The sequence below is a fragment of the Heterocephalus glaber genome, unplaced genomic scaffold (assembly GCF_053883595.1).
Source record: "Heterocephalus glaber isolate CG9 unplaced genomic scaffold, H.glaber_assembly_v1.0 deba00001504, whole genome shotgun sequence".
Lineage (NCBI taxonomy): Eukaryota > Metazoa > Chordata > Mammalia > Rodentia > Bathyergidae > Heterocephalus > Heterocephalus glaber.
This window is the reverse complement of record NW_028258324.1, coordinates 60,338,073-60,365,798: the sequence shown is the minus strand read 5'-3', so window position 1 is coordinate 60,365,798 and position 27,726 is coordinate 60,338,073. Positions and strand designations below refer to the sequence as shown.

Sequence of the window (27,726 nt, the reverse complement as noted above, 5' to 3'; positions counted from 1 at the left end):
GGATCTTGCTTCTTGATTCATTCTGCCAGCCTGTTTCTTTTGAGTGGTTGATTGAGACCATTACCATTGATGGTTATAACTCATATGTATTGACTTATGCTTGTCATGTTATTTTTCTGTTTTTGGCTCCCTTTTTTACTGCTCTGTTTAATTTCTTGCCTTACCTGGTAGATTCATTCTGTTCGGGTTCATGGAGTTATAATCCTTGTTATCTCTTTTCTAGAATATCCTTCAAAGCACTTTGGAGTGTTAGTTTGGTGTTCATGAATATCCTCGGGTGTTCTTTGTCATGGAAGTGTCTTATTTCTCCAATTTTGAAAAATAGTTTTGCAGGGTACATCACTTCAAGTTGGAGATTTCTTTTCTTTTAGGGCTTGAAATACTCCAAGCTTTCCTTGACATAAGGGTTTGTGTTGAGAAGTCTCTTGTGATTCTAATTGGGCTTTCCTGTTTAGGTGATTTGTTTCTTTTCTCTAACAGCTTTTAATACTCTCTTCTTGTGTTGAATTTGTGAAATCTTCACTATTATATGCCTTGGTGTAGATTTGTAGATTTTTTTTTTTTTTAATCTTGGCTAAATGGAGTTCTATGTGCCACACTTATCTGTATGTCAAATTCTTTTTCCCTAATTTGGAAATTTTCTGCCATTACTTCTGAGAATAGGTTTTTAGTGTCATAAGCTCTGTATCCTACTTTGTCATTGACTCCAATCAATTTTATGTTAATCTTCTTTGCATCATCTAGCTGCTGGTGGATTGATTTTTCATGATGCCTTGCTGTTTTTAAGAAATCTTTCTTTTCATGATTACTAACAGCAATCCTGTCTTCTATATCTGATATTTTGTCCTCACATTGGCTCATTCTGCTGCATATACTTTCAATGGAATTTTTAATCTCCTGGATATCTGTTTCAATCTGCTTCACAGATTCCTATTTTGGGCATTCATGGTTTCCATCATTTTTCTTTTTTTTATCTGTATCTGCTCTAACATCACTTATCATGTCTTTCATTATGGTCATCATCTCTTTAGTTATCTGAGAAACTATTTCTGATTTGATTTTTTTCTAGAGCCTCGTTCATCTGCTTTGTTACTTCCACTGTTACTACTTCAGAATGTCCAGGTGGGTGGATTTCAAATTGTGCCACCTCATTGCCCCGTTTGCCTTTGGTGAGCTGGGAGTTTCTTGTGTAAATGTCCTCTCCCTCTCTGTCTCTCTCCCCCATCCTCTCTCTCCCTCCCTCCCTCTGTCCTTCTTCCCCTCTCCCCCCCCCACTCTCCCCCCCCCCTTTAATTCGTGGGTTGCTGCTTATAAATTGCTTATGGGAAGTAGCTTTATTGCTAGTATTTAGAACCCTTAGGAAATGACTACTTCTCAGAGATGTCTTCCAGGTCTAGCTAGCCTTTGAGTTTTGAGTCTGTTCCAAGATCTTATCTCTTCAGTTTATCAGGGATGAGGAGTTGCTGCCTATTTGGCCTAGCACCTGGTTCTTTGGCACTGGCCTATAATAATGTTTATGAGCCTTAGGCAGTCTGTCTTGGCTTACCGGGAAGAACAGCTGATTAGAACAGTTATGTCACCTTGGCTAAAGTAATACAGTCAGCAATAACAATAGCATCAAACACAGCCTAGAAAATGACAAACTGTGGTAACTATTAATTTGCCACCTTTAACCATATGAACTAGATTTGTGGTTATATGACAAAATCTAAAACAAACCAGAAAATTGTACACAATAAATATGCCTGCAATATGGCAATTTTTCACCCTCAGGTGAAAATTTAAAAGGGGTTGGTTGGAGGAAAAAATGGAGAAATAAAGGAGGCAATTAGAAGCAAGGCTAGAGGACAAGAGACTACGCAAACTTTGGGAAACGTGAAGAACACAGGAAGGAAAGAGAGAAGGAGGAAATAAAAATACAAACAGAACAACAACAGAACTAGAAACAATGTTCACATTTATATACAAACAAAGACAAGAAAAAGGGCAAAACAAAAACAAGAAAAATAAGAAAAAATGTCCACTTTAAGGCGTGACTCTGCTGTCACTCATAGACAGAGTGGGCAAAGTCCAGATCCATGTTGATTAATCCCAACAAGCCAGCCGTAGATTTATGGCGGGGTAGTAGATAATCCCAGCCAGCTTGCACCTTTAGTTCTGAAGCTCAGGCTCATTTCTGGCTGTGGGGCTAGAACTCAATTTCTTCAGCCTGCAACAATCTATGCACCTCCTGCTGGCTTGAACTTGGCTCCTTGACCTCCTGCCAACTTGAACTTGGTTCTGTCTCACCCTGATGGAGCCAGCCCACAGCTGCTCTGAGTTCTGAGCTCAGTTAGTCTCTCTCCAAGATAGCTACTAGCTAGTCGCCCTCTCCTGCGGGACATCTGAACCTGAATAACTCACCAGGCACTGCAGTCTGCTTCATTCACTGGTACATTTCTCTATGGAGGCTTCTGGGGTTGTCAGTAGTCACCGTATGTCTGCAGGTTCAAGCCACCCTTCCCACACAGTGTCAGGGATCAGGGAGAAAGCACCAGTTGTCATCTCCTTCTTATTAAAGTCTCTCTCCTCATTCTCCCTGTGGGCTTTAATTCTTCCTTCAGATCCTTACTGGCTCCCAGGGACCCATTTCCCTCCTCCTTCTCTTCCTCACATTGCTATCTATGGTATCAGAATATTTTCTAGACGTAACACTTCTTCTTTCTTGGTTTGCTTTTATCTTACCAGAGGCCATCCTTTAGTAAATTCCTGAGAAAAGAATAGGTGGTAGGTACTGTTTTGTATCTGAGCATATCTGAAAATGACTTTATTCTGCTTTCTCCTCAGTGGAGAATTTGAGATTTAAGGGGAGGGATGGTACCTTACATTACTTTCCAACAGCTCCTCCTTACATTATTGTTCCTTTTTTGTCATCTCCTTTTTATTTCATGGACGTAATATCTCATATTTCTCTGAAGTGTTCTGTTTCCAGTATTCTCTGCATTCTCTGTGTTCCTTTTTTTTCTAGTTAGCTTATTTTCTTTAATTTGGATATGTGAATTTTAAATATTTAGAGATCCTTGTTTTCTTGGGGATTATTTGTTTGTTTTTTTGTTTGTTTTTGTACTGGGGATTGAACTCAGGACCTCATGGTTGCCAGACAGGCACTGTGCCGCTGAGCTAAATTCCCAGCCCTCTTGTTTTCTATTCTTATGAACAGAAGCTAGTAGATTTAACTAGAAGCTAACAGGTGAAAGGGATAAATTGGCTCACTCATCTTCCCTCCTGCCTCAGGGTATTCCTTTCTTTGGTGTCATTCAGTAACTATAGAAGGAAACTTTAATCATCCCACAGTATAAGCTAGGTTGCTAGAATTTACATTTTCAGCACATGGATTTTCTTTTCATTTATTTGTCTTCTGTCTTGCACATTCCTATCTCCCCCAGTGCATGCCACCACCACCGAGTTCCACGGTGCTTCCACCTTCTGTTTTTGATACTATAACTTATCCCTGTCTACCTTGGTACTGTACACCTGTAACGCCTGGGCATCTTTAGAGATCTTGTGAAATAAACCTTGTTTCAATGCCCCTTTCTTGCTTTTGTGCTGTTTTTGTTTTTGTTTTTTTAATTGTACTGGGTTGAACCCAGAGCCTTGCATTGAGTTATATCCCCAGGCCATTTTATTTTTGTATTTTAAGACAGTGTCTCACTAAATTGTCTGTGCTGGTTTAGAACTTGCAATCCTAGGGCCAGGGATTTAGCTTAGTGGCACCACGCCTACCTGGCAAGTGGAAGGTCCTGAGTTCAATTGCCGGTACCAAAAAGAAAAAAAAGAACTTGCAATCCTCCTGCCTCAGGCTCCCAAGTGGCTGAAATTACAGAATGCACCGTCGTGTCTGGCTTCGGTATCATTTTCTTAAGACAGCCTAGTGACAGCTTCCCTCAGTCTGCCAAGTTTACTTGTCATCATCTGAAAATATGTTAAAATCTCTTTTCTCTTGTTGTCTTCTCTTTTATGTTTCTTTTTTTTAATGTTTCATTTTTATTGTCATTTTAATGAGTTTCAGGATGGAAAGGAAATAGAAACATGTAGCCAGTCTGCCATAGTTAACCAGAAATCTTACAGTTCTTTAATTTCAAAAGTCAAAAGCAAAACAAACCAAAAAAAGGCCACAAAAGGCTACCTATAGTGTAATACCTTTTTAGAAAGCTCTGAAACAAGTTAAATTATCATGTTGCTTAAGTCATCACATGTATGTGATAAAACCAAACCAACAAAAAAAGGAAGAAGGTCAAAATAATATGCACTATTTAAAAATATGGTTACCTCCTGTTAGTGGCTAACACTTGGTCCAAGGGGAGCAGAATCAGGGGAAAATACATAAATGAAACTTGAATTACTGATGAATGTTTTGTGTGTAATCGTAGCAGGTTGGATGGAGGGTTGACCAGTGTTCATTGCACTCTTATAATCAGTAACTCATGTATTCCGTGGAGATTTTTTGTAACTCAAATAGATATTAGCCAGGCAGGGTGACACGCGCTTGTAATCCCTCACTCTGGGAGGCTGAAACAGGAGGGTCCCAAGTTTGAGCCTAGCTGAACAACTTAGTGAATTAGTGAGAGAGCCTATCTAAAAATAAAAATAAGAAAGGCTGGGAATGTAGGTCAGTGCAAAGGCCAATCTCCAGTGCTGCAAAAAGAAAAGAAAAGAATGTGATTTATATACTAATTTCCAACTGCCATATTATAATAAAAGAATGAATAAATTGTATTAAAAAGGTAATTGCTGGAATCCTTTCCTGTCATTTATTTGTGGAGCTTGGAATAAAACCCAGGGCCTTGTGCATGCTAGGCAGACACTACCACTGAGCTGTGCTCAGCCCTTGCTGTACTCCAGGGATCGAACTCTGGACCTTGTGCTTGCTAGGCAGTCAGTGGAGCCACTAAGCTAAATCCCTGGCTTTTTCTTGTCTTTTGAAACAGGATCTCACTATGCAATTCAGGCTGTCCTTGAACTCACTATGTAGCCCAGGCTGGCCTCGAACTCTCAGCCTCCTGAGTGCTGGGATTACAGGCATGAGCTACCACGCCTGGCATTTGCTGTACTCTTGAGAGAGCTTATTTCAACTCAGAAATTTAATTTTTTAAAATATTGTTCACTAATTAAATGATAGGACACAATATTTTCTTTTTACCAGATTTTAAAATACTAACATTTTACAAATGCCAAATTAATAAAGTACTCTTCCTAAATATTTGGGCAGCTGATAAAGTCATCTGTAGTTTTCATTTTTGATATTGACTCTGGAAATGCTGTTAATTCTAGTCTTGTGAACAAATGGAAGAAATAATTAACTGAAGCAATAATCATTATGTCAGTCTAGCCTTACCATCCACAACTAATAAAACAAATCTACCAGGGAGTTTGTTTTTCTAAGTGTTTGGTCAAAATAAAAAGAATTTTTTTCCTCATACTAGAGATTGAACCCAGGGAACCCTGAGCTGTATCTGTATCTCTCTTACTCTTGTTTTGAGACAAAGTCTTGGATAAGTTGCCCAGGCTGGCTGGAATTTGTGCCCTTCTTGCCTCAGCCTCCACAATAACCAAGATTATAGGCATGCACCACTGTGCCTAGCTAAGAATATCTCTTAATGTTTGCTCTGTTATTTTAGAGCAACTCTCTAGATTTGCCTTCATTTTAGAAATTCAGTAATATAGGTTGTCACCTGGGTGTGGTGGTATATGCCTGTAATCCCAGCACTTTGTGTGGCTGAGGCAGGAGGATCTCAAATTCAACTTCCACCTGGGACAGCTGAGTAGACATTGTCTCACAAAATAAAAGGGGCCAAAGATGTTGCTCAGTGGTACTCCAGTACCACAAAAAATGTGTGTGTGTGTGTGTGTGTGTGTGTGTTTCTCATTGGATTATACTAAGAGCATTGGTTGATTTCATTATGAGATGGAGCCTCTCTGTGATGCCCAGGCTGGCACACATTGAAAAGCATAACTACCAATTCCTCCTGCCTCAGCCTTCAAAGTAGCTGGGACAACAGGTGTACACCACCACACCCAGAAGCATTTTTAAAATTTATCCTACACACTTTACCAAATCTGATTTAATCTCAGAACAACCCTACAACAAGTATTATTAGCCCCATTGGACAGATAAGACTGAGAACCAAAAACTACCCAAAGCAAAACAAGCAAATACAGAACTACAGTAAAACTTAGTAAGTCAGGACACAGCACTCAAGCCTATAGCAGTCTGATTCCAAAGCATGTGTTGGCATGATCCAACATATTGTGAAACACATGGTCATTTTAAATTTTCTGGAGGTCACATTTAAAAAGTAAAGAAAATGCCAGATATAGTGATACATGCCTGTAATCCCAGCACCCAGGCAGCTTAGATAGAAGATTAACCACAAGTTCAAGGCCAGCTGGAACTCACCCTGACTCAAAAAATAAACCAAAAAAAAAAGGAAAGTTGGATATGATAGCACATGCCTGAAATCCCAGCACTCAGGAGGCTGAGGCAGGAGGATTGTGAATTTGAGGCCAGCCTAGACTACATAGCAAGACCCTGTCTCAAAAAAAAATTTTTCCTCCTATAGTATTGAAAGAAATAGGAAATAGGTGATGTATCAAATAACAAACCATTTCCATTACACATCAATTTTGTTATTTTTTGTCTTACTGTCTTATTATAGTACAAAATTGTCCTTAGTATTATTTGCCTACCATAGTACATTGTTCAGTTATCTACCATTTCAGGCCAGGGATTTAGCTCAGTGGTTTCCACCTCCTGCCTCGCAAGCGCAAGGTCCCAAGTTTGATCCCCAGTACCAAAAAAAAATTATCTATCATTTCAGAATCCTGTCTTTATTTCAGATTGATTAATACTACTATAACAAACAATTGTGGACTTTTTTCTTCTGAGTCTAGAGCCCTTTTTGATTATGACAAGACTAAAGACAGTGGCCTTCCCAGTCAAGGACTGAACTTCAAATTTGGAGATATCCTCCATGTTATTAATGCTTCTGATGATGAATGGTGGCAAGCCAGGCAAGTCACACCCGATGGTGAGAGTGAGGAAGTTGGAGTGATTCCCAGTAAACGCAGGTAAATATGTTTTTCTTAACATTTGGAAGTAGGACATAGATAGCCTAAGTAATTGCTGTTTCTTTACATTTCTTCCTTTTTCATTAATTTTATTGGTACATTTTAGGTATACAATATGCTGACATTCATTATTGAGAGTTTGTATCTTTACATGATACATCTTGGTTCTTATTTTTTCTCCATTCCCCTGCCCTCTGTTCAACCTCTCCACCCCTCCCTATTTACAAAGACTTTGTTTCCATTTTTTCCTTTTTCCATATTTACTCCTTTCCCTTCTATCCTTTTCCCTACCCCTTCCCCTGTGGACCTTTTCTTCCTATTTCACATCTGTTATACATTTTGATCCTTAGTTACACTTTCAGTTTCTTTACATTTCTTCTGCTCTGTGACATAGATGAACCTGGAGGACCTTCTTCTGAATGACGTTAGCCAGACACAGACAGACAAACATGTGTGATCTCACTTTTATATGAAATCCAAAATAGGCAATAGAGTGGTTGTTACTAGGATCTAGAGGGAAGAGGAATGAGAAGATTTTGGTCAGTGATGCAAACTTTCAGTTCTGCAAGATGAGTCAGTTCAGGAAATCTAATGTTTAGCATAGTAAGCCATATGTAACAATATTCTACTTGCAGTTTGCTGAGAAGGTAGGTTCTTAAGAGTACTCACCTCCCGCCAAAAAAAAGATAACTGGAAAGTGATCCTTAGCTTGATTGTAGTGATTTTATAGTATATATGTATATGACATTGTAGTGTATATGTATATGACATCTAATTATATACTGTACTTCAGATATCCACAGTTAAAAATAAATTTTAGCTGGGTGTGTTAGCACACACCTGTAATCCCAGCACTCAGGAGGCTGAGGCAGGAGGATCAGCATGAGTTTGAGGCCAGCTTAAACTTCATAGTGTGTTCAGAGTCAGCCTGAACTACATAGTGAGATCCTGTCTCCAAAAATTAATTTAAAAAAATAAAAATAAATTTTAAAACAACAGCACAAGGACTGGGGATTTAGCTCAGTGGTTCTGCCTCCTGCTTCGCAACCGCAAGGACCCGAGTTCGATCTCCGGTACCAAAAAAAAAAAAACACCAGCACAACTGAATAAATACAGAAGTAGTAATTTTATGCTTTGTTTTTTATATTGTGCTTTATAGCTATTTATAACATGTCAAAACTAGAAAATATGACTCCTCCAAATGGAAAGTTCTTTAAATCTCCTACTAATTACTAAAAGCAAAATGATTGTATTTTTAGTGACTATGCCATGTGTCTGTACCAGTGCAGGAAAAAAGTATCTGTAATTTTCCTATGGAGGTGGTGACAGGCCTTAAATTTTTTATTATATGCATTGCCTCCTTTAAATTTAACATATCAAGGTAAATCCAAGGGTATTTGTTTCAGTAATATTTGGTGGTATGTTTTGCATCTCTTTTTTCTTATTTTAGACCTATTGGTGCAGTCTTCCTCTACTTAGTAACCATTCATTTTAGTGGTTCATTTGTGCATATTTACCATCTAGTGGCAAAAGTGGTTAAGTGCAGGGTGACTTTGAAAAGCATGATCTCAGCTTACCCTTATAAGGTCTCAGAAATGTTCGCTGTCTCCACTTTCTGCAAGAAAGGTACTAAAATGTCAGTTCATAATCCCCCCAAGATAGCTTTTTTATGAGATCTGATTTATCGAAATCATTGCCTAAGAGTCCTTTTTTAAGGACTTTTTAAATAATTTTAAAACTGCCACCAAAAATGGTGATGTTTATTATAGCTAGTTAATGCATTTGAGGTCAAGTTTATGATGCAACAAACAAGTTCTTATTAATGAATGATTTATACTTATTTTTTTAGAGTCACTATAATTGGTAAGTATACCAACTCATGTAATATTTATAGACCTATTTGTCAAAAAAAGTAGTATTTTGTTTTCTTTTGTTTACTTTGTGGTGCTGAGAATAAAACTAGGGAGGGCCTCATGCATGCTAGGCAAGGGCTATATCACTGAGCTACACTGCCAACCCAAGAGTGGTATTAAGTATTGCAAGGATGTGTAATGTGATTATGGGGTTTGTAACTTATTGGCTAGATTCATAGTACTAGCGAGATCCAACTTTGTGAAGTCTCATATTGGATGACAAAGCCCCTTTGAGAAAACCAACGCCTTAGCATAACTTTTTCCCGGAATAAAATATGCTGCGTTTAAGGTTCAAAAATACTTTCCTGTGCTTTCCTGAGTCTGTTAGGAACCTCCTGTCATATTGTGTAGGAGCTAAATATGCACCTGCAGCCGGTGAGAAATGCTGCTCGCTTTGGTGGAAGAGAGAAGTGATGCAAGAGATAAATCTTGAGACCTCTGTCAGTCCCCAAATTCATGGGTAGCACTATAGAAATAATTTTTCTCCCTCAAATACAGTATGAAACCACAACTGATTATGTTATTCTTAAATGTTTTCAAAACTCATTTTTCCTTAAATAGAACTATCTCCTGCTTAGACCTCTTTACTTCTAATAGTAGCATGAAGAATTAGAATTCCTACAATTCTTGCCTCCGTAAGCACCCAGACAGGCTTATAAATTATTCATGTCATGAACCATCCGACTTGTTGTGGAATAGTAACGTAAGTTTCAAGTCCATCAGTGGTAAGGTTCTGCTGTACCTATAGTAAACAGTATAGCTAATAATAAAGAAAAAGTACATTTGTTCATAGGCTATTTTGGTAGGGTTTTTTGTGATATACTAACATAATTGCAAATTGAAATCTGAGTATTTTATAAAAGTCTAACTTAGATGAAAATTTATTTGCTTGCATAGTTTGAACAGTTAACTGCATATTTTGAAGGGGTTCAAATTTAAAAGTTCTGAAAAAAACTCCTACTTCTTATTCACAAGCATCTGTTTCACCTTCATGGGACTAAGGCAGGTTACCAGTTTTTACATGGCCTTCCAAAAATTCTTTAAAACTCTAAATTTTTTATATTATAACTAGTTGCTTTATATACTTACGTATATACGTCATTGGAGTGAAGCTTAATGTATTTACAACCTTTCTATTTTTTAAACTTTCAGAGCTACAGAAAAATAAGTACAAAAAAAGAGAAAAGCCTAGTACAATGAACCATATATCCTTCACCCATTTTCACCAGTTGTTAAATTTGCTTTATCTATCAAGCTTAATTTTTCTCATCTGTCTTCTACCCTAAGCTAATATTTAAAATTAAAAACGTGAAATACCTGGAAATCACTAAACTCAGAAATAGTGCCTCCCAATGATTTCAATATAATTACGGATTTGAGTGTATATATAAGTATAATCATACAGTGGTTTTTATATTTCATGATAAAATGATCCCCTATATTTTGTTTTTCATCAGTTCTAATTAATTTTAGGTTATAAACCTAGATGATTCCTAAAGATTTTAGAGTATAAAGATGCCCATTACAAAGGTATCGGTTCTAGCCCTTCCTGCTAAAACTATTTGTTTTACTTTAAAAAATAATATTCTGGCTAGCATGATGGCGTGTGACTGTCGGCCCAGCTGTTCAAGAAACTGAGGGAGGGGGATCGAGAGTTCCAGGCCAGCCTGGGTAACATAGATTTCATCTCCAAAAAAAAGCAGACAAGCATGGTGGCACAGGCCTATAATCCCAGCACTCAGGCTGAGGCAGGAGTGTCACTATGAGTTTGAGGTTAACCTGGGCTGCTAGTGAGTTGAAGAAGCCAGCCTGAACTACGTAGAAAGACCCTGTCTCAGAAAACAAAAAACAACAACAAAAAATTCTGGGGGCCAAGGATGTAGCTCATTGGTTGAGTGTGTGCATAGCATGTATGAGGCCTTGCATTCAATTCCCAGCACCAAAATAAGTAAATAAGTAAACTACTTATTGAGCCAGGCATGGTGGTCCATACCTATAATCCCAACACTTCAAGAAGCTGAGGCAGAAGGATGCTAAGTTCAAGCCCAGCATGGGCAATTTAGAGACCTGGCAAGATCTTGTCTCAAATAAAGGACTGAGTGAATAGCTCTGTGCAGAGTCCCTGGGTTCAGTCCCCAGTACCACAAAATAAATAAAAAGTATGTAACCATCTGTACTTTGACAGAGTTGAGAAGAAAGAACGAGCCCGGTTAAAAACAGTAAAATTCAATTCTAAAGCAAGAGGTGATAAAGGGGTGAGTACTTGAAATCTCTTGTTTCTAAAACTTAATAATTGCAAATAATAGGCCTTTTCATAATGCTTATTTGAGCTATGTTAAAATGAAAATGACTTTGCCGTAGGAATTAAATGAATAGCTCTTGCCATGGTGCTTTACAGAAATAGTAAGCATTTATTAAATTAAAGCACCTATTTCACAGACCTTTCCAAATTATCAAATTATCATTTGATATATTCTTAGCAACCTACTTTTGGTCAGGATTATTATTATAAATGAATTATCAATGATTGTTCTAGGTCCCCTCAAAATAGTAACTTAAGTCATAATGTAAGTTTTGAGATTATTGAAAGTGAATTCATAGACATTTCCTTGTTTTATATGCCCTTAATTCTGGAAAATTGTTCCGTAATAAACTCTATGTTTTAAATATTGGTATCAACATGAATCTTTATTTGGCAGGAATAAAGTGACAAGTTTTATAGATGGCCAAGAAATATATCGAAATTCCTTCATATCTGTTTTAGATCTGTATTTAGTTTCCATGTACTTATCTTTCTGCTTGAATAAAAATTTTGAGTGTGAAGAGATGAGAAAGGTAGTTCTGGCTTCAGTTGTACTAGATATGTAGTTCCTGATTACCTGAACTGACCACAGTGGAGTTTTCTAATAGCCTGAAGAGAGGCCTCACCACGTGTTATGGTGAAATACTTTTCACAGCTACATTTTGTCTCGCATTGTTGTTGTTTTTTTATCTAAAGCATAATTTATACGTCTTTGATCATATTTGAAATGAATGTGAAAATTCATTCAGCAAATAAATTTACTCTCTATACCTCTCTGATAGCACTGAGCACTTAAACATAAAAGTTTAAAACTTAAATCAGATCCTTGGTCCAAGAAATTAAATCTGTGTAAATTGTATAATATGTTCAATTTTTTGGAAATAGTTCTTTTAAATTGTAGCTTTCAGAAAATACAGAATTATCTGAAACAATATGTAAAATAGAAATTTTTATTAGAGGAACATTTCCAAGTAAATGCTCATGATTTGAAATAACTGCAGTGCTTTTCGTGCTTGTTTTATGTATGTCTTTAAAATTACTTCAGTACACTACATCAGCAAATTGAAAAAGAGGTTGCATGTTGTAACTTTTCTTTTGTACTATAAGAAGTTAACTGAATTAACGACGTATTTAAACCTCAGTCTTGTTTGTTGACTGTAACCAACTTTATACAATCACTGTGTTCTAACACAGCACCAAAAGTATGCATGATAACTGAGTGGGGTAAAAATACGCTTGCCATTGATACAGAACTGCATTTCTTCCCATAATATAATTTTATGTCCTATTCCTCCTTTGCTTTTCCTTTCATGGTGATTTGTAGACTTTATTTTCACAACAGACATAACATTTCAGCTTTTCATTAACATTTTTAACATTCATTTGGCTATTTTGAAATATTAATTACATACTGAAATTATATTTAGCTATTTAATGTATATATTATGAATTTGTGATATTTTATGTTTATTGCACTCTTACAATATGGCATTGATAACAATAAATAGATAGGGTATTTTTATTGAAAATATAGAAAAACTGGAGATAGCATAACTCTTCAGTTTTGTATTTTCCCTACACATTTTTGTCTTGTTCGCTTGTGCTGTTTTTATTTTCACTTTTAACAAATTCTTCACTTGGAAGTATTAAATGTAATAGTTAATACATTTCTTAACTAACAAGCATTTCTTTCTGTCCTATGTTGATATCTTTATGATATCTCATTTTGGCTAACTGCAAAGATACCAAGAATCAAAACATTTTAAACTTCATGTTTCTTTTGGTTGTGTGCTGTGAAACTGACTCTGACCACGATATATGCAGTAAGATGAGTAAATAACCTTTTATAAACATAGCATCAGTTTTATTAGATATCAAAAATCACTAAATTCAAAAGTAGTAATTCTTATGAATGAAAAGATTTAGAACTCTCCTAAATTAGATTACCATAATTTTTTATCTACTGAAACTTAAAATTTCTTCTCTTTTCCTTTCTAAAATTGGGGTTCAAGCAAAGATTTTTATTCAAATAATGCTACTTGACAGTTTATAAAAGTTATAAGCCCAGATTCTCCATAAGGCTTCTCTCCTCAGAATTTTTAACTTCTGCTTAAAGTTCTGTCATTGAGTTCCTCAAAACCTTCAAATGTTAAGATTGAAGTCAAGACAGTCTGCTTGGCTAATGAATTATGAGTTGGCTAATCCTGAATTACTGATATGAAAAGGTAAAAATTAAAGTTTAATTTTATTTTTGTAAAGATCCTTTTCAAAATAAATCCTCTCAAGTCATAAAACTGTAACTAAAAGTCACTTTACGTCAGCACCTTAATCACTGGCATTACATGGTTAAAAATAAGGGCATGCCGAAACACCCTGGTTAGTGTCGGTGTGCTCCAGCACAATGCACAGGAGTCACCCTTCCCTGGGGAGCACGCATGCCAGGACCTGCAGTGGATGCCTGAAACCATGGGTTCACAATGTTTCCTGTAGATACTTACCTAAAATAAACATGTAATACATAAGTCAAGCATAGTAAAAAACTAACAATAATAGAGCAATTGTAACTTTATACTATGAAATAAATATAAATTTTGGGAAGATTTTTCCAGCCTTTGTATATTTCCCACTCTCCCAAAAAATAATTATTTCTGTCACTGATAGGTGAGGCCATTTGTTATGACAGAGAAATTACAAAAGAAGCTGTTCCTCTTTAAAAGCCTCATCATTCTTGCTACATGGTCTCAAATCGTGAATGCACAAATGGGACACTGAAGGGGGAAAAAATTGTTTCCAACATCTGGGCGGTGAGACACATCAAATCACCTGCCCAGTTCCCTCACAATAATTTTGTATAAACTTCTAGCATCTTAATTGCCTTTGTGGCCTTGATGGGCAGTGGACTCTAGGCAGAATGATGACAATGGATTGGATGTGGTTCTGTTTTATATAGAGATACTGATATATAGATAGGGCAGCTTAGAAACAGGCAAATCAGTTGTAATGAAATAGCAATGATAAATCTTTTCCTGGACTGTATGCCCAATGAACTTCTTCCCATTTTCTAATATATGCCATAAGCATTTATTTGTCTTCCCCCCCCCCAAAAAAAGAAGATTGTTCTAAAATAGTTAGCATTACCTTTCTCTCATAATTATTTTGGTTTACTTTTTTAATAATGCTTTTCTGTTCACTTTTTGTAGCCACAAATGAAGGGATAAAGGAAAAAAATGTTAGGCCAAAGTAAAATGAAAACTGCTAACTGATGCATAAAAAATAATTGAGCAGCAAACTTCCACTAGCTGGGTATGGGGTGCACCTGTAATCCCAGCTATTTGGGAGGCTGAGGTAGAAAGATTACAAGTTCAAAGGCTGGGATTGTAGCTCAGATGTGCCTACCATGTATGAGGCATGGGTTCAATGACTGCTTCTTGGGGGAAAAAAACTTGCTGTAGAGCACCTAGGATTATATTTGGAAGTTTTTCTAGAAAAGTAAGGATTCATTAAAAACTTGGTTTTTAATATTAGCTTGGTTTGTGCTGTAGTAGTGATCTGATTTGCTCCTTACCTTCTTTGTCAAGTAGCATTTATTTTTTTAAGGTATAAATGAATTATAGTCTTCAAATTTTAAAAATATTTTCATTTGCAAAATGTTAGGAAAGTTTATTCAGAATTAGAAATTCACTGTTTATGTGAATAAAATGAAAGTCATACAAACTGCACCCTGTGGTCATAGGAGTCAGCTTCCACAGAAGCTGCTAGGCTGGGCTTTTGTACACACAGACAGTAGACATCCCTTTGTTTTGCCCCTCCTTCTCTTCTTCAGCAGTCATTCAATGACAAGCGTAAAAAGAACCTCTTTTCCCGAAAGTTCCCCTTCTACAAGAACAAGGACCAGAGTGAGCAGGAAACAAGTGATGCTGACCGTAAGTATGTGGATCCAGTGGTCAACTGAAGATAAATGTAGAGGGACCTACTGCCCTGCAGTTGGTTGTTACCATGGAGACAGTTTCAAGAGCTGCAACAGGTTACTAATTGTCTTAACAGGAGGAAACTTAACAGGCATAAATTCATTTATATGCCAGTCTTAACTCTTTCTGGCACCTTAAGAATTCTTAAGTTATATTCTTATAACCTAAAACATATAAAAAAGTAAATAAAATTATTTGAAGTAAGAGTTTTTTAATGTAACATTCAAAGAATATTTTAGAAGAAAAAGATAACTAATTTCTAGGTATAGCATTGCCAGTCTTTGATTCTAGTTCATCTGGAATCATTCCATTTTATCCTATTTCTTCATTAGATATAGACAATGTGATTTTACTTTAAAATAGCAAGAAATGGCCTAAAAATTTGCCTATCTACCCTAGTTGGTCACTAGGCCAAATTTTTCATTCTTTTGTAGCTTACATGTAGCTGGTAGCTCATTATAAACTTTCAGATATCTTTAAAAATGCTCTGTAAGATGTGTATACCTGTAATGGTCTTGGAACTGTCTCTTACTGTAGCACCAATTTTATGCATTACTGACAACTATTTTCTTTGATTATCTTTTTATTGCTTGCTCTCTGGGGACTACTCTCTACAGGAGATCCCTGACGACTTGGGATCAAAAGGCCTGAGTAAGTGATCAAAATACTCCCAAGTTATGTTTTAACCTCCGTCTGCAGACCTACCTTGTTCAGATACATTTGAGATTCATGGTAGTAGTGCCCTTCTGGCATGAGGAGGTGTGTGATTTAGATTGGTTTTAGACTTTCCATGTTTACAACATGCTTGGGATTTTATTTCTGTAACATACACTTTTTATTTTTGTTATGCTCCATTTTTTTACATGGCACTTAAAAAATGCTATGTTTATAAGTACATTTTCCTTTTTTGTAACTTTTATGGCAGTTACTTTTTTTTACTGAATTTTTAAATACGGAGACTTCTTAAAAGTTTTTTTTAAAATACTACTACCTACCCTTGTTATTAGGATGTAGAAATACGCTTTCTTAGAGTTTTAGGTCATACTTTTTTTGTTAAAATAAGTTACAGTCACTTTTATGTGTTAGAAAAGTATGGCTGTGCCATAGTTGGTGGTGCACCCCGGTAATCCCAGCACTCTGGAAAGCTGAGGCAGGAAGATCACAGGTTCAAGCCCAGCCTGGGCATCTTAGCAACTTAATGAGACCTTATCTCAAAGCTTTAAAAAAAGTGTGGGAATGTAGCATTCATATATATATACATGGCTGTAATCTAAAAATATAAAACAATTTTAATTATTAGAGAATAAATGCAGGCATCAAGTTCAAGTCACAGTTTGGGGGAGGTTATATACTTTTTTAAAAGATTATGTTATGAAATGAATTATAAGAAATACTATCCTTTGTATCCTTTGGACCTTGCACTTGCCAGGCAGGCGGTGGAACCACTGAGCTAAATCCCTGGCCCTCCATTGTTTTTCTTTAACCAAGATAGTTTTGGTCTTTTCTTGCCATATTAATTTTCTAGCCAGTACTTAATCTTCATAAAAAGTTTAGCACAGGATCTGACTATTTAGAAGTAAATCAAGGGCCGGGGATTTAGCTCAGTGGTTTCACTGCCTACTGCGCAAGCACAAGGACCCAAGTTCGATCCCCAGTACCAAAAAAAAAAAAAAAGTAAATCAAGAAATCAGTAAATTTTCAAATAAATATGTGAATCAAGACATTTTAACAAAAAATTTTTTTAATTTGAATGTTTTCAAATTACTTAGCTATAAAAATTTGCCAAGTATTAAGTAATTTTAGGTGAGAGTGTCACTTGGTCATTTTCTCATCATTGGGACAAAATACCCAACACCCACAACTTGAGAGGACAGGTTAACTTTGGCTCACAGTTTCAATCCATAGTCAGCTCTATCCAAGGCAAAAACAGGATGACAGAGGCACATGGCAGAGGAAAAGCTGCTCAACTCATGGCAGCCAGGAAGGAGCCAGAGAGAGAGATCCGCCCTTCCTTCAACCAGTCCCCACCTACTAACAGCACACACAGCCATGAACTCAGCAGTGGGTGACTCCACTGCTAAATATACCCCCCATCCAGTTACTCTCTTACATGCCTGAGAATTTGGGGGAACAGATAGACCTAAACCATAGCACGATGATTCATAGAAATAATCCTTTTTAGACTATTTTTTTCTAAGTGGTTTTTCCATTTAGATTGTTAAGCATTTTGAAAACTTATTTCTCTGATTCCTTGATCACTAAGGATTATAGCCAATATGTTTTCACTTTCTAAGATCTATATTAATACTAAATTTTACAGGTTTTTTTCCTGATTTATGGTAATTTTATGTTAGAATTTTAATAAAGTATAGATATTTGACTTTAATTCAACCTTAATGATTTAGGTTTGTGTTTGATTTAAGACAGTAGGTTTTATGTATAATTATTTCTATTAGACATACTTTGTTATTTTTACATGTACCTTTTTAGAATTTAAGAAAGGTCACAGATTTCCTATCACAGGTGGCATCCACTTTTTAATCTCTTACACGTGGGAAAAACTATCATTGAAAAAACGTTCAAAACTGGAAAATATTTCCGTGGATTATTGATGCTATAGAATTTATTTTGAAGTTGGTGTATATTAGAGATGGAAGTGGATTTAGCGATTTTTATCAAGACCTATGGAAAACTCAGAAAAAGGAACTAAATTAAGAATTTGGTTCCCATGTTGACATTGTTATGGTACATGATAATTATACCTTAACCCTGTGTGTCTGGTTCTAGTTGAGGATTGGAATTGAGAAGAGAAACAACATGAAAAATGGTGATTGATTATCAGTGTTAATTAGAAAACAATTTTCATTTTTCTGAATAGTTACTAAGATCAGTTGAATGATAAGTGTCTGTGCTTCATTGCACAGGAATTGAAAGAATTTATTCACCTGGTGACTTAATGATTAGATCAAGATTTTATTCAGAAAATATTTGAGATGAAGTATCAGTAAAATTGAAAATTGGTTATGGTGGAGGTTACAGATTTGCCTTGAGGAATCAATGAGAGAAATTGTTTTTCCAAACCTAATTCTGAGTAGCAGGACTAATGGAAGTCTAGGAGAATACAAGTCATTATACTCACTAAAAGCTAGAAATAAAAAACCTGCCTGTGTAAATGTTATGCTGTAAGGAGGCAGTTCTAAAGAGGCTCAAGGGAATAAGATTGGGTAAGAGTCCTTTAACAGAGACTAAAAGGAAATATAGCTCAGTAGAAGATATAAAAGGTGCTGAGAAGTGAAATTATGTCATACAGTTTCAGAAAAGTTTTGTACCTATGTATAAGTAACATTTCCATTTTTATAATTTCCCATTATTTGCGTAATATATGTCATAGGGATAATAATCTTACACTAAGTTCTGTCAGTAAGAAACAGACTGTCCATTAGAAAACTAGACAGATTAAGGCAAGCGTGTTAGCTGTCCATTACTTGTAGCAAACACCTGAAATAACCAGCTTACAAAGTGAAAAGGATTAATTTGGCTCACCGTTTTGGAGGTTCTACGACCTGAGGAGCTGTTTATTACTCTTCTGTTTCTGAGACAAAATATCCGACACCCAGAGTTAAAGGAAGAAGGGTTTATGGCTTACAGTTTGTAGAGGTTTCAATCCATAATCGGCTGGATCCAAGGCAGGGTGGCAGAGGAGCAACAGTTCATGGTAGCCACACAAGCAGAACTAATAAGGGGCCTTAACAGCGTCTTTCTGCCCCTTTTATCCCATCCAGGCTACCAGGATTAGGGCAATGCCAAACCACTCACTCACATGTAGTGGTTTATTTAGTAATCACATGCCCTTAATCCCAGCATCAAATATTCCAGATTCACCTGCCTTCGAAAAAGGCTACATGAGGCTTTGGGGAGACATCTAGACACAAGCCACAATAGGCTGTGTTGTGTTTCAGCCTGTGGCAAGCCAGTGCGTCTCATCAGGGAGTGCATAGTGGAATGAGCAGCTCACCTCCCAGTAGCCAGGAAGCAGAAGAAGGAAAGGATGAGGCCAGGCTTCCACATTCCCTTCAAGGTCACTCCCTCAAATGACATAAAATGTGCCACTCAGCCCCACCTCCCAATAGTGCCATGCTGGCAGGAACCGGGCCTTTAACATAGAGGCCTTTGAAGGACACTCCAGATCCAAACTATAACAAGAGTTCTTAAAAGATGAGTAGATGAAATAAGCATTACAGAAATGTTTAATCTCCCTAGTAATAAACAGTGTGTTTTACCTGTCACTTCAGTGGACTTTTCTTTCAAAGTTGTTATGGAGTGACTTCTTCAGCATACTATGATTAGGAATGTGAGTTGGTAGAGCCTTTCTGGGAAAAGTATCTTTTAGTCCATTAAGTCCCCTCCAAGGAAATTACCCTGAGGACATAATTTAAGATGGAGAAAAGGTGTATATATTAGAATGTTTATTTTAATAGTATTTAGAAATAACAAAATTGAAACAGTTCAAAAATGTCTTAGTCATGGAATGGTTAATGAAGTATGATCTATCCATACCTTATAGTATTGCATAACCATTGAAATCGTATTTTTAAATGACATGGAAAATGCTCAAAATGGAAATGGAAAAAAGTAAAAGTATGAAACTATACATATGCCTCAGATATGCAAATAAAATGTTTCTCAGGCTATTTTGAGTAGGGTTGTTTTGAACATTCTTGTGCATGTCTTTTAGTGAGCATGTGTATCCCTTTCTTTTGGAGAAATACCTAGGAAAGGAAGGATTGCTGGGTTATACATATCCATATGTTCAGCTGTCATGGGTACAGGTGGCCTTCCATATCCTACTGGTCCCACATCTATGTATTCAACCAATCATGGATCAAAAATATTTGGGGGGGATTCTATAAATGGACAAAAAAACGCAAAACTTGAACTTGCTGCATACATCATGTAAATGAGGGGCCATGTGGGCCCAGCCTGCTGTAGACTCTCAGCAGCTCTTGTTTTGAGCACTGTGCACTTCACATCCTTTTCATGTACCTTATAATTAAGCCTTTGATGGTTTGTGTGCACTGGACAGACTTTTCCCTGTCGCTACTCCCTAAACAACACGATGTAACAACCATTCTAGTAAATGATAGAAATATCCTTTAGTCTTTTAATTTTCCCTTCTCTGATAAGTAAATTTGAGCACATTTTTTGTGTGATTGGCTGTTTTAATACCTTCTTTGCTGAAGTGCCTTTTGGAAGTTTTTACTGTTTTGCTTTTGTTTCCAAGATACTGGGAATTGAACCCAGGGCCTCCAGCATGCTAGGCAAGCTGTGCCCCCTGCTCGGGTCGAGAAGATCACGGTAGGGCCAGGGATTTAGCTCAGTGGCACCATGCCTGCCTCAAAAGTGCAAGGTCCTAAGTTCGATCCCCAGTACCACAAAAAAAAAAGATGATTACAGTATTTTTAATTATGAGGAGGAAAAAGCACTTTACCCATCTAATAAGTTCCCAAGCAGTGATGATGGTACTATTCCAAGGCCCATACTTTGAGCAAGATTTTATTGTGGAGGGGCTAAGTAAAAGAATATTTGAAAGAACTTGTAAATTTTGATTGTTATATAGTTTTAAAAGAGTTCAAGATGAAGAGGAAATGTTTTAATTGAAAAGTGGTAACAGTAACTTTACTAATGTCAGATATGTTCAATAGAGTAGTAAAAATTCCACAAGTTCATTTATCCAGCTTTCATAATTATCAATTCAACATTAACCAATTTTGTTTCTTCTATACTTCCACTTTATCTCATCACCATAACTATTTTTTTCTTTCTTTTATAAATTTATGTTGCTGAGTATAATATTAACCCTAATATAAAGTAAGTCTTTAATGTTACATTCCTACTTTTGGGAATAAATTCAAGTAACTAGGACGGGTAAAAAGCTGTAAAAAATGAATGCATTTACCACTATTGATGTTTGTGAAAACAGTTTAAAGCAAACTAAAATGTCTAAATTATAAGGGGTAAGGTAAATCATAATTTATTAGTCCAACAGAATATTGTACAACAATTTTAAATGATTTTGAACTCCATGTAGTAATGACCTTTTTAAATATAAGCTTTACAAAGATAATTTTATATGTGCTTGTCAGATGTTAGTTGATTCTACTTGTAATTTTTAAAGTTCTTACTTTAACCATAATTAAGTTACATCTTGTCTTTGCAGGTTAGAATAGCAGATATTTTCCACTACAATAGCAATTCAAGAACTTTTTTTTTAACTTAATCTTAAATTCTGCCATTCTCTGTACTTTTGCATAGTGCTACTTGATTTTGGGAAACTCAGTAGGTAGGTATTATGGTATAGCCGATATTTATCCTCAGACTTTTCCCTTTTTCTGAGGAAAAAAATTCTTTCTCTAACATTACAAATTGAGGTCTCATTGGAAGGAGTTTTTTCAGTTTTTATAAATAGTTGTCTTTTTTTACTCAAGATTTGAGAGGTTACATTTACATGTATGAAAAGGGTGACTTTTGTTTACTAAACAAGTTATTAAATGGAATTATTTTGAGGAGAGGTCAGGCAATTTTTGACAAGATGTATTTGTTTAGATTTTTTTTCATTTTTTTATATATATTTATTGGTACATTTTAGGTATAAAATACATTTACATTATCATTGGGTGTTTGTACCAGAACATGATGTATCTTAGTTTTTATTTTTTCTCCTATTATTTTTTTCATGTTTTGCAAAGCAGGCACTGTTTTATCAAAGTGTGTAGTATTTTTTAAAAGGCAATCCCAAACTAAAGAATTCCCTTTCATTCACTATTTTTTGTGACATTGAATTTGTGACATCTAATATGCTTTGTATGATCCCAGAAATAAGAATTCTTATTTCTGGGCCGGGGATTTAGCTCAGTGGTTTCGCCGCCTGCTGCGCAAGCTCAAGGACCCGAGTTCAATCCCCGGTACCGAAAAAAAAAAAAAAGAATTCTTATTTCTCTTCAGGAGTGAGAGATGTTTCACTAAATATAAGACCTGTTTTTAAATTACAAAGACACTTCTTCCTTAAATTGGGCATCTATTTGCTCAAATATAACTTGTCTCCTCTGCTAGTCTTTGGTGTTTCATATAACTAAAATAGTGCAAAATACATTTTCTCATTTTGGGTTTTGTTTCTACATTTTATCTAATTTAGGATCACTTTGCCTTCTTTGCCATATTCTGCTTGCTATGTATATTAGAGATTTTGTTCATGAACTATATTGTATAAAAATAAGGCATTGTCCTTAATTACAGGTATTTTCTCTTGCTGATTCATATTTATTTGTTTGATTGAAAAGCATTAAATTTTTAAAGAAAATCAAAAATGCTTTTTAAAAATGTTTTGTTTATATGTGATTTATAGCTCAACATTTTGTAATGTATGTCACCATGTTTTACTTTGATAATTTGCTTTTATCAGCTTTTTAAACTCATGACACTTTTATTTTTCTCATTGTCCTGCAATTTCAGAGCATGTAACTTCTAATGCCAGCGATAGTGAAAGTAGTTACCGTAAGTGTTTTAAGTTACTTGTTCTTTTGTAATTTGAAGTACTACATATCCTTTGGGTGGTTTTTCCTTAGTTATATTTTCTAAAAACTGAAAATCATATGCTTAACTTTAAAATCAGGGGAAGCCAATTAAATTCTGTTCTTGAAAAATAAATCTACTGCAAGTTGAGTATCTCTATCCAAATTCTAAAACTTTTTAGCAGCAACGTGATGCTCAAAAATTTTCAGATTTTGAAGCATTTCAAATTTAAGTCCAAAAAAAATTAAAATCTGAAACACTTCTGGTCCAAGCATTTTAGGTAAAAGATACTCAGCCGATAGATAGATAGATAGATAGATAGATAGATAGATAGATAGATAGATAGATAGATATCCAAATTTTTGAGAAACTACTAAAACCTTTTTTATGAATAGTGTTATTTTTGTACACAGCACATATGTGCGTATGTGTATCTTTTATGAAAAGTAGGTACCTGGCTAAATGAAGAGTAACCTTGTATTTTGACATTTTGTTTAATTTTTTTTTTAACATAAACTCTAAACTTTTTCAATAATGCTAAGTTATAATTAGCTTTAGTTCTTTTCTGCTCTGTCACCAGTATTGGTCTGGGCCAAGTCATTGTTTATCACCACCTGTTGGTTAGAATAAGAAATGAGGAACGTGGGCCTGGGATTTAGCTCAGTGGCTCCACGCCTGCCTCATAAGCACAAGGTCCTGAGTTTGATCCCGGGTACTAAAAATAAAAGAGGAAGGAAATTTTTTCCAACGTTACTCAAAAACAAAAAAATACTGCTATCTTTCTTTGTATTACGTATTATATTCTTGGCATTTTTAAGTGAGGTATACATGTGAAGTCTTTAAACAGACTGGGGAGGGGGAGGGTGGGAGATACATGAATATTACCAGTTGTAGCATCTTAAAAATTAAAATCGCTTTTCTAACTTTTTTTTTTTACTGCTGTCTGTTACGAAAGTAATCTTGATTACAGATGAGTATGGCTGCTCCAAAGGTCCATCCTGTTCATATCAGTCTGTACTATTTTTTTCATGTTGACAATATATACTTTTAACTCTCATTCATTTGGTTGGCTATTCTTTTCTACATGAGAGTTTCTTAATCATTTTTTTGATGTGGGAATGTGATTTCAGCATTTTAGTAACTTATAACCACAAGCCACAATAGAGTAGTTGACTGGCTTTCTAAACTAAAGAGAGGTAATGAAAGTATATACTGTCTCTTTCACCATTTGCATGAATCATTAAGGTGTGGAATATTCAGATTGCATGTTTTTGCTAGTATGTGAACCATATTTTACATCCACTTTTAAAAGCAGCTTGTAGGATATCTATTTTATATACTATAATAATAAAATTAAAAACAAATAAATATATTTTAAAGCAGGAAAGAATACTTATACCAGTGTGTGAATTTAAAAGACCTGTAGCTGAATACATATAATATAAACCAGTGACATTAATGAAAGTTGTTACAGAACTTGATAAAGAGGAAATCTTCAAATATATTATCCAGTTTTGATTGCTTTCATTGAGCCACATACAGTGTAATTTTTTTTCTACTAGGGAGTATGTTAAGAACTAGAATTTTTAACTTTTTTTTTTTTTTTTCCCCCGGTACTGGGGATCGGACTCGGGTCCTTGGGCTTGCGCAGCAGGCAGCAAAACCACTGAGCTAAATCCCCGGCCTAACTGTTTTTAATTCTTTTCACTGGGTTCAGATACAATTTGCAGACTTTTTTATTTAATATGTTTCCTAAGTTCTACCCATTTAATTTAACCTTCGGAAGCTTTAAAGTGTTTTTAAGATCAAAACAAACTATATTTAACTTCTTTACTATTAATTTGATTCCTTTTTGTTGGAAGGGAAGGATTTAATTTTATCAGAAGATCTTTTTTAACACAATTTAAATGTTATTTTCTTAAACTTGATGAATCAGAATAATCAGTGAACTTTTTCATCAGTGAAACAGTGGCAGTAGTTTTACACACTTTGTTAAATATTATACTTGGTGGGACCAAAAAGTAGTACTTTTTGATTAAAAAGCAAATATCTAATGTGCATATATGTAAAACTACTCATATTAATCATTAAAAGTTTAATAGCATTAGTCTTTAAAAGATTTAATAGTTCTTAGAGTCTAAAAAATTAATAGCACTTATTCAACATCACAAATATTTTAATAGATTTGATCTGTAAGCACAGAATAATAGTTATAATAAATAACATCTAATTTGGTTATATTTATTAAACTTCAATCCTCATAACTTAATAATTTGCCTTCTTTTATTGAATCTTGCTAGAAATAATTATGAAGTAGTGTATCTTTTTATACATCTTTGTTGTTTTCTCAGGAAAGTCCTAATAATTTATATGTTAAATATAAAGGATTAAATTTGTGTTTATTATCTTTTCAGATTTTTTTAATCTGTGCTTTAACTTTCTAATAGGTGGTCAAGAAGAATATGTCTTATCTTATGAACCAGTGAATCAACAAGAAGGTTTGTAAAGCCTGTTGGTGTTTTATAGTCTTATAAAAAAACAAACAAAAAACCCTTGTAAAATAGGTCTATATCTACTGTAAACAAATTTCATATTAGAATTTTACTACTTACTATGTATATTTATGTAGAAATTTATGAAACAAAGTTTAGCTCATAGTGTATTAGAATGAAATCATTTTACATTGGCTGATTTATGATGGTGTTTTATTTCCTAAGCAACCTCTTTCCAACATTCATAATGACAGTATTCTCTTTCCAGAAACCCTTTTATAAAATCTTGAAAGTTTCATTTGACCTTTCTCTGTTCCTTATCCTCATCCAGGCATGTTCTAGGCCCTTTATATTGTACTTCTGTCATATCTTCCTTATTAATAACCTCTTCTTCAGCCTTCTTACTACAGTGTTAGTTCCGATTATCACTCCTAATCTCCCATCTTCCACCATGACCCCTGGAAATCCAGTAGATACCCTCTATTAGATCATCTTTCTAAATTATTGCTGTGATTATAACACTTCCTACCCCAATTTCTTTTTTGTCCTTTGTTCACTTTCCTTGTGATTTCTATTTGTAAACCCACATATTTTGTTTTCACATTTATAATGAGATGTTAGTAATGTTTAAAAACATTTTCTGCTAAAATTCTAAATTTAATTCAGTTCACTTCTAGTGGAGATTGAGTATCTTAATAAAGTTTTATAAAATAGTCATATTTCACTGTTGATGAAATGATATAGAGAAAGAAGAGTAAAGAAGTTCTTTTTAACAGCTCAGAATGATTTTGTTCTCTGGTAAAATAAAGTACATTAATATTTTATTGAGTGTTCATTCCTGTTAACGTATTGTTTATCTTTATAGTTAATTATACTCGACCAGTTATCATATTGGGACCTATGAAAGACAGGATAAACGATGACTTGATCTCAGAATTTCCTGACAAATTTGGATCCTGTGTTCCTCGTGAGTAACCACATAAAAACTCTTAATTATTGTTCTTAACATCCCCTGTCATAGTATTTGGCAAAAATAAACATAACCATTTTTTAATGGTTCATAGTTATTTTATCCTCCAAAAAAAATTTTTTTTGGTACCAGGGATTAAACTCAGGACCTTCCACTTGCAAGGCAGGCACAGTGCTACTGAGCTAAATCCCACCCCCCTCCAAATTATTTTTTCAGATTTAAGTTGTCTGTTGCGTTGAACTTTACAATCATTTAAATAGAAAACACATTTATTGTGTTTTTAATACTAAACACTTCCCCAAGTTTTTTTCTGTTAAAGATACAACTAGACCAAAACGAGATTATGAGGTAGATGGAAGAGATTACCATTTTGTGACTTCAAGAGAGCAGATGGAAAAAGATATCCAAGAACATAAATTCATTGAAGCTGGCCAGTATAACAACCATCTATATGGAACAAGTGTTCAGTCTGTGCGAGAAGTAGCAGAAAAGGTAAGCCTCAGAGTAACCCAGAATATAGTTTCTAATCAGGTGTTCCTTTGGTGGTATAAAGGGTGATGAGACAGAAATCTTTACTTCACGTGTATGAAAAATGTAAGATAGCTGGTACAGCTTTGATTACTTTTACTGTGTTGTGAATTTATTAAATATTTAATTTTAGGTTAGAAAAATACTTAAATGATAAAATACACAATGTAGATAAAGAAAATGAAAATAGAAATGATAACATATGAATCTCTCCAGAAAGGGAAGATGTTACTTTAAGGTCTTTTGCTATAGATAGACCTTGTGTCTGGCTTTGGTCTTCTAGTTATATAAAATGTTAAGGAGCTAAGATCAGCAGTGCCCATCACGAAAAGTCAATGAGATCTTCAATTGCACTGCTACTGAGATTAGACAGAAAGTTCTCCTGAGTCTCCAAAAACAGTGTAAAAATCTCAAAAACTCTGTAGTAACAGCAGGTTTCTGAAAGCATCCTTCAGAGTATTTCACTGTGACATCATGTTAAAACAGATTTAGGGTAAGACCAAAACAATGTACCTCCAAGGCATATTGTTATGCTTAATCATTCCTTGGGCCTAGAAAAAAAAAATCAAATTATTTCATAGTACACAACTAATAGTTTAAGGCTTAGTCATGAAATACCTACAAAACAGTCAGTTTTCCATATGTATGTACTACTGTTGTTGTAACAATTTTCTTTAATTCTGATTAGTTTTAAATTTTTGAATAAATAAAAATGTCCCAAAAGTGGTAGCACAGATTTGGGGAAATGGAAAACCTTGGGTGGTGCTGGTCATAATACAAATTAACAGAACTTTTTCATGAACAGCTGGGCAGTACCTAATGTTCATACTTTATGATCCAGAGGTTTGCTTCTTAGTATCTAAGTATATATTCACAC

At 35.0% G+C, this 27,726-nt stretch overlaps 1 protein-coding gene across 32 annotated transcripts in view; it reads left to right on the top strand.

Moving 5' to 3' along the window:
* The window catches only part of Dlg1 (discs large MAGUK scaffold protein 1), a 220,945-nt gene that overhangs the window by 181,316 nt on the left and 11,903 nt on the right, over positions 1-27,726 (top strand). For 12 of the 32 annotated variants that reach the window (XM_004834732.3, XM_004834726.4, XM_021255265.2 and 9 more), the window contains 8 exons: positions 6,931-7,107; positions 11,206-11,275; positions 15,146-15,245; positions 22,800-22,841; positions 23,815-23,850; positions 25,307-25,357; positions 26,217-26,318; positions 26,641-26,813. In XM_004834732.3, coding sequence (XP_004834789.1) covers positions 6,931-7,107; positions 11,206-11,275; positions 15,146-15,245; positions 22,800-22,841; positions 23,815-23,850; positions 25,307-25,357; positions 26,217-26,318; positions 26,641-26,813 — 751 coding nt within the window. Of the gene's footprint in view, positions 1-6,930; positions 7,108-11,205; positions 11,276-15,145; positions 15,246-15,907; positions 15,942-22,799; positions 22,842-23,814; positions 23,851-25,306; positions 25,358-26,216; positions 26,319-26,640; positions 26,814-27,726 lie in introns of all 32 variants that reach the window. The other 20 variants (XM_087186996.1, XM_087186993.1, XM_004834734.4 and 17 more) reach the window with 6 other exon arrangements.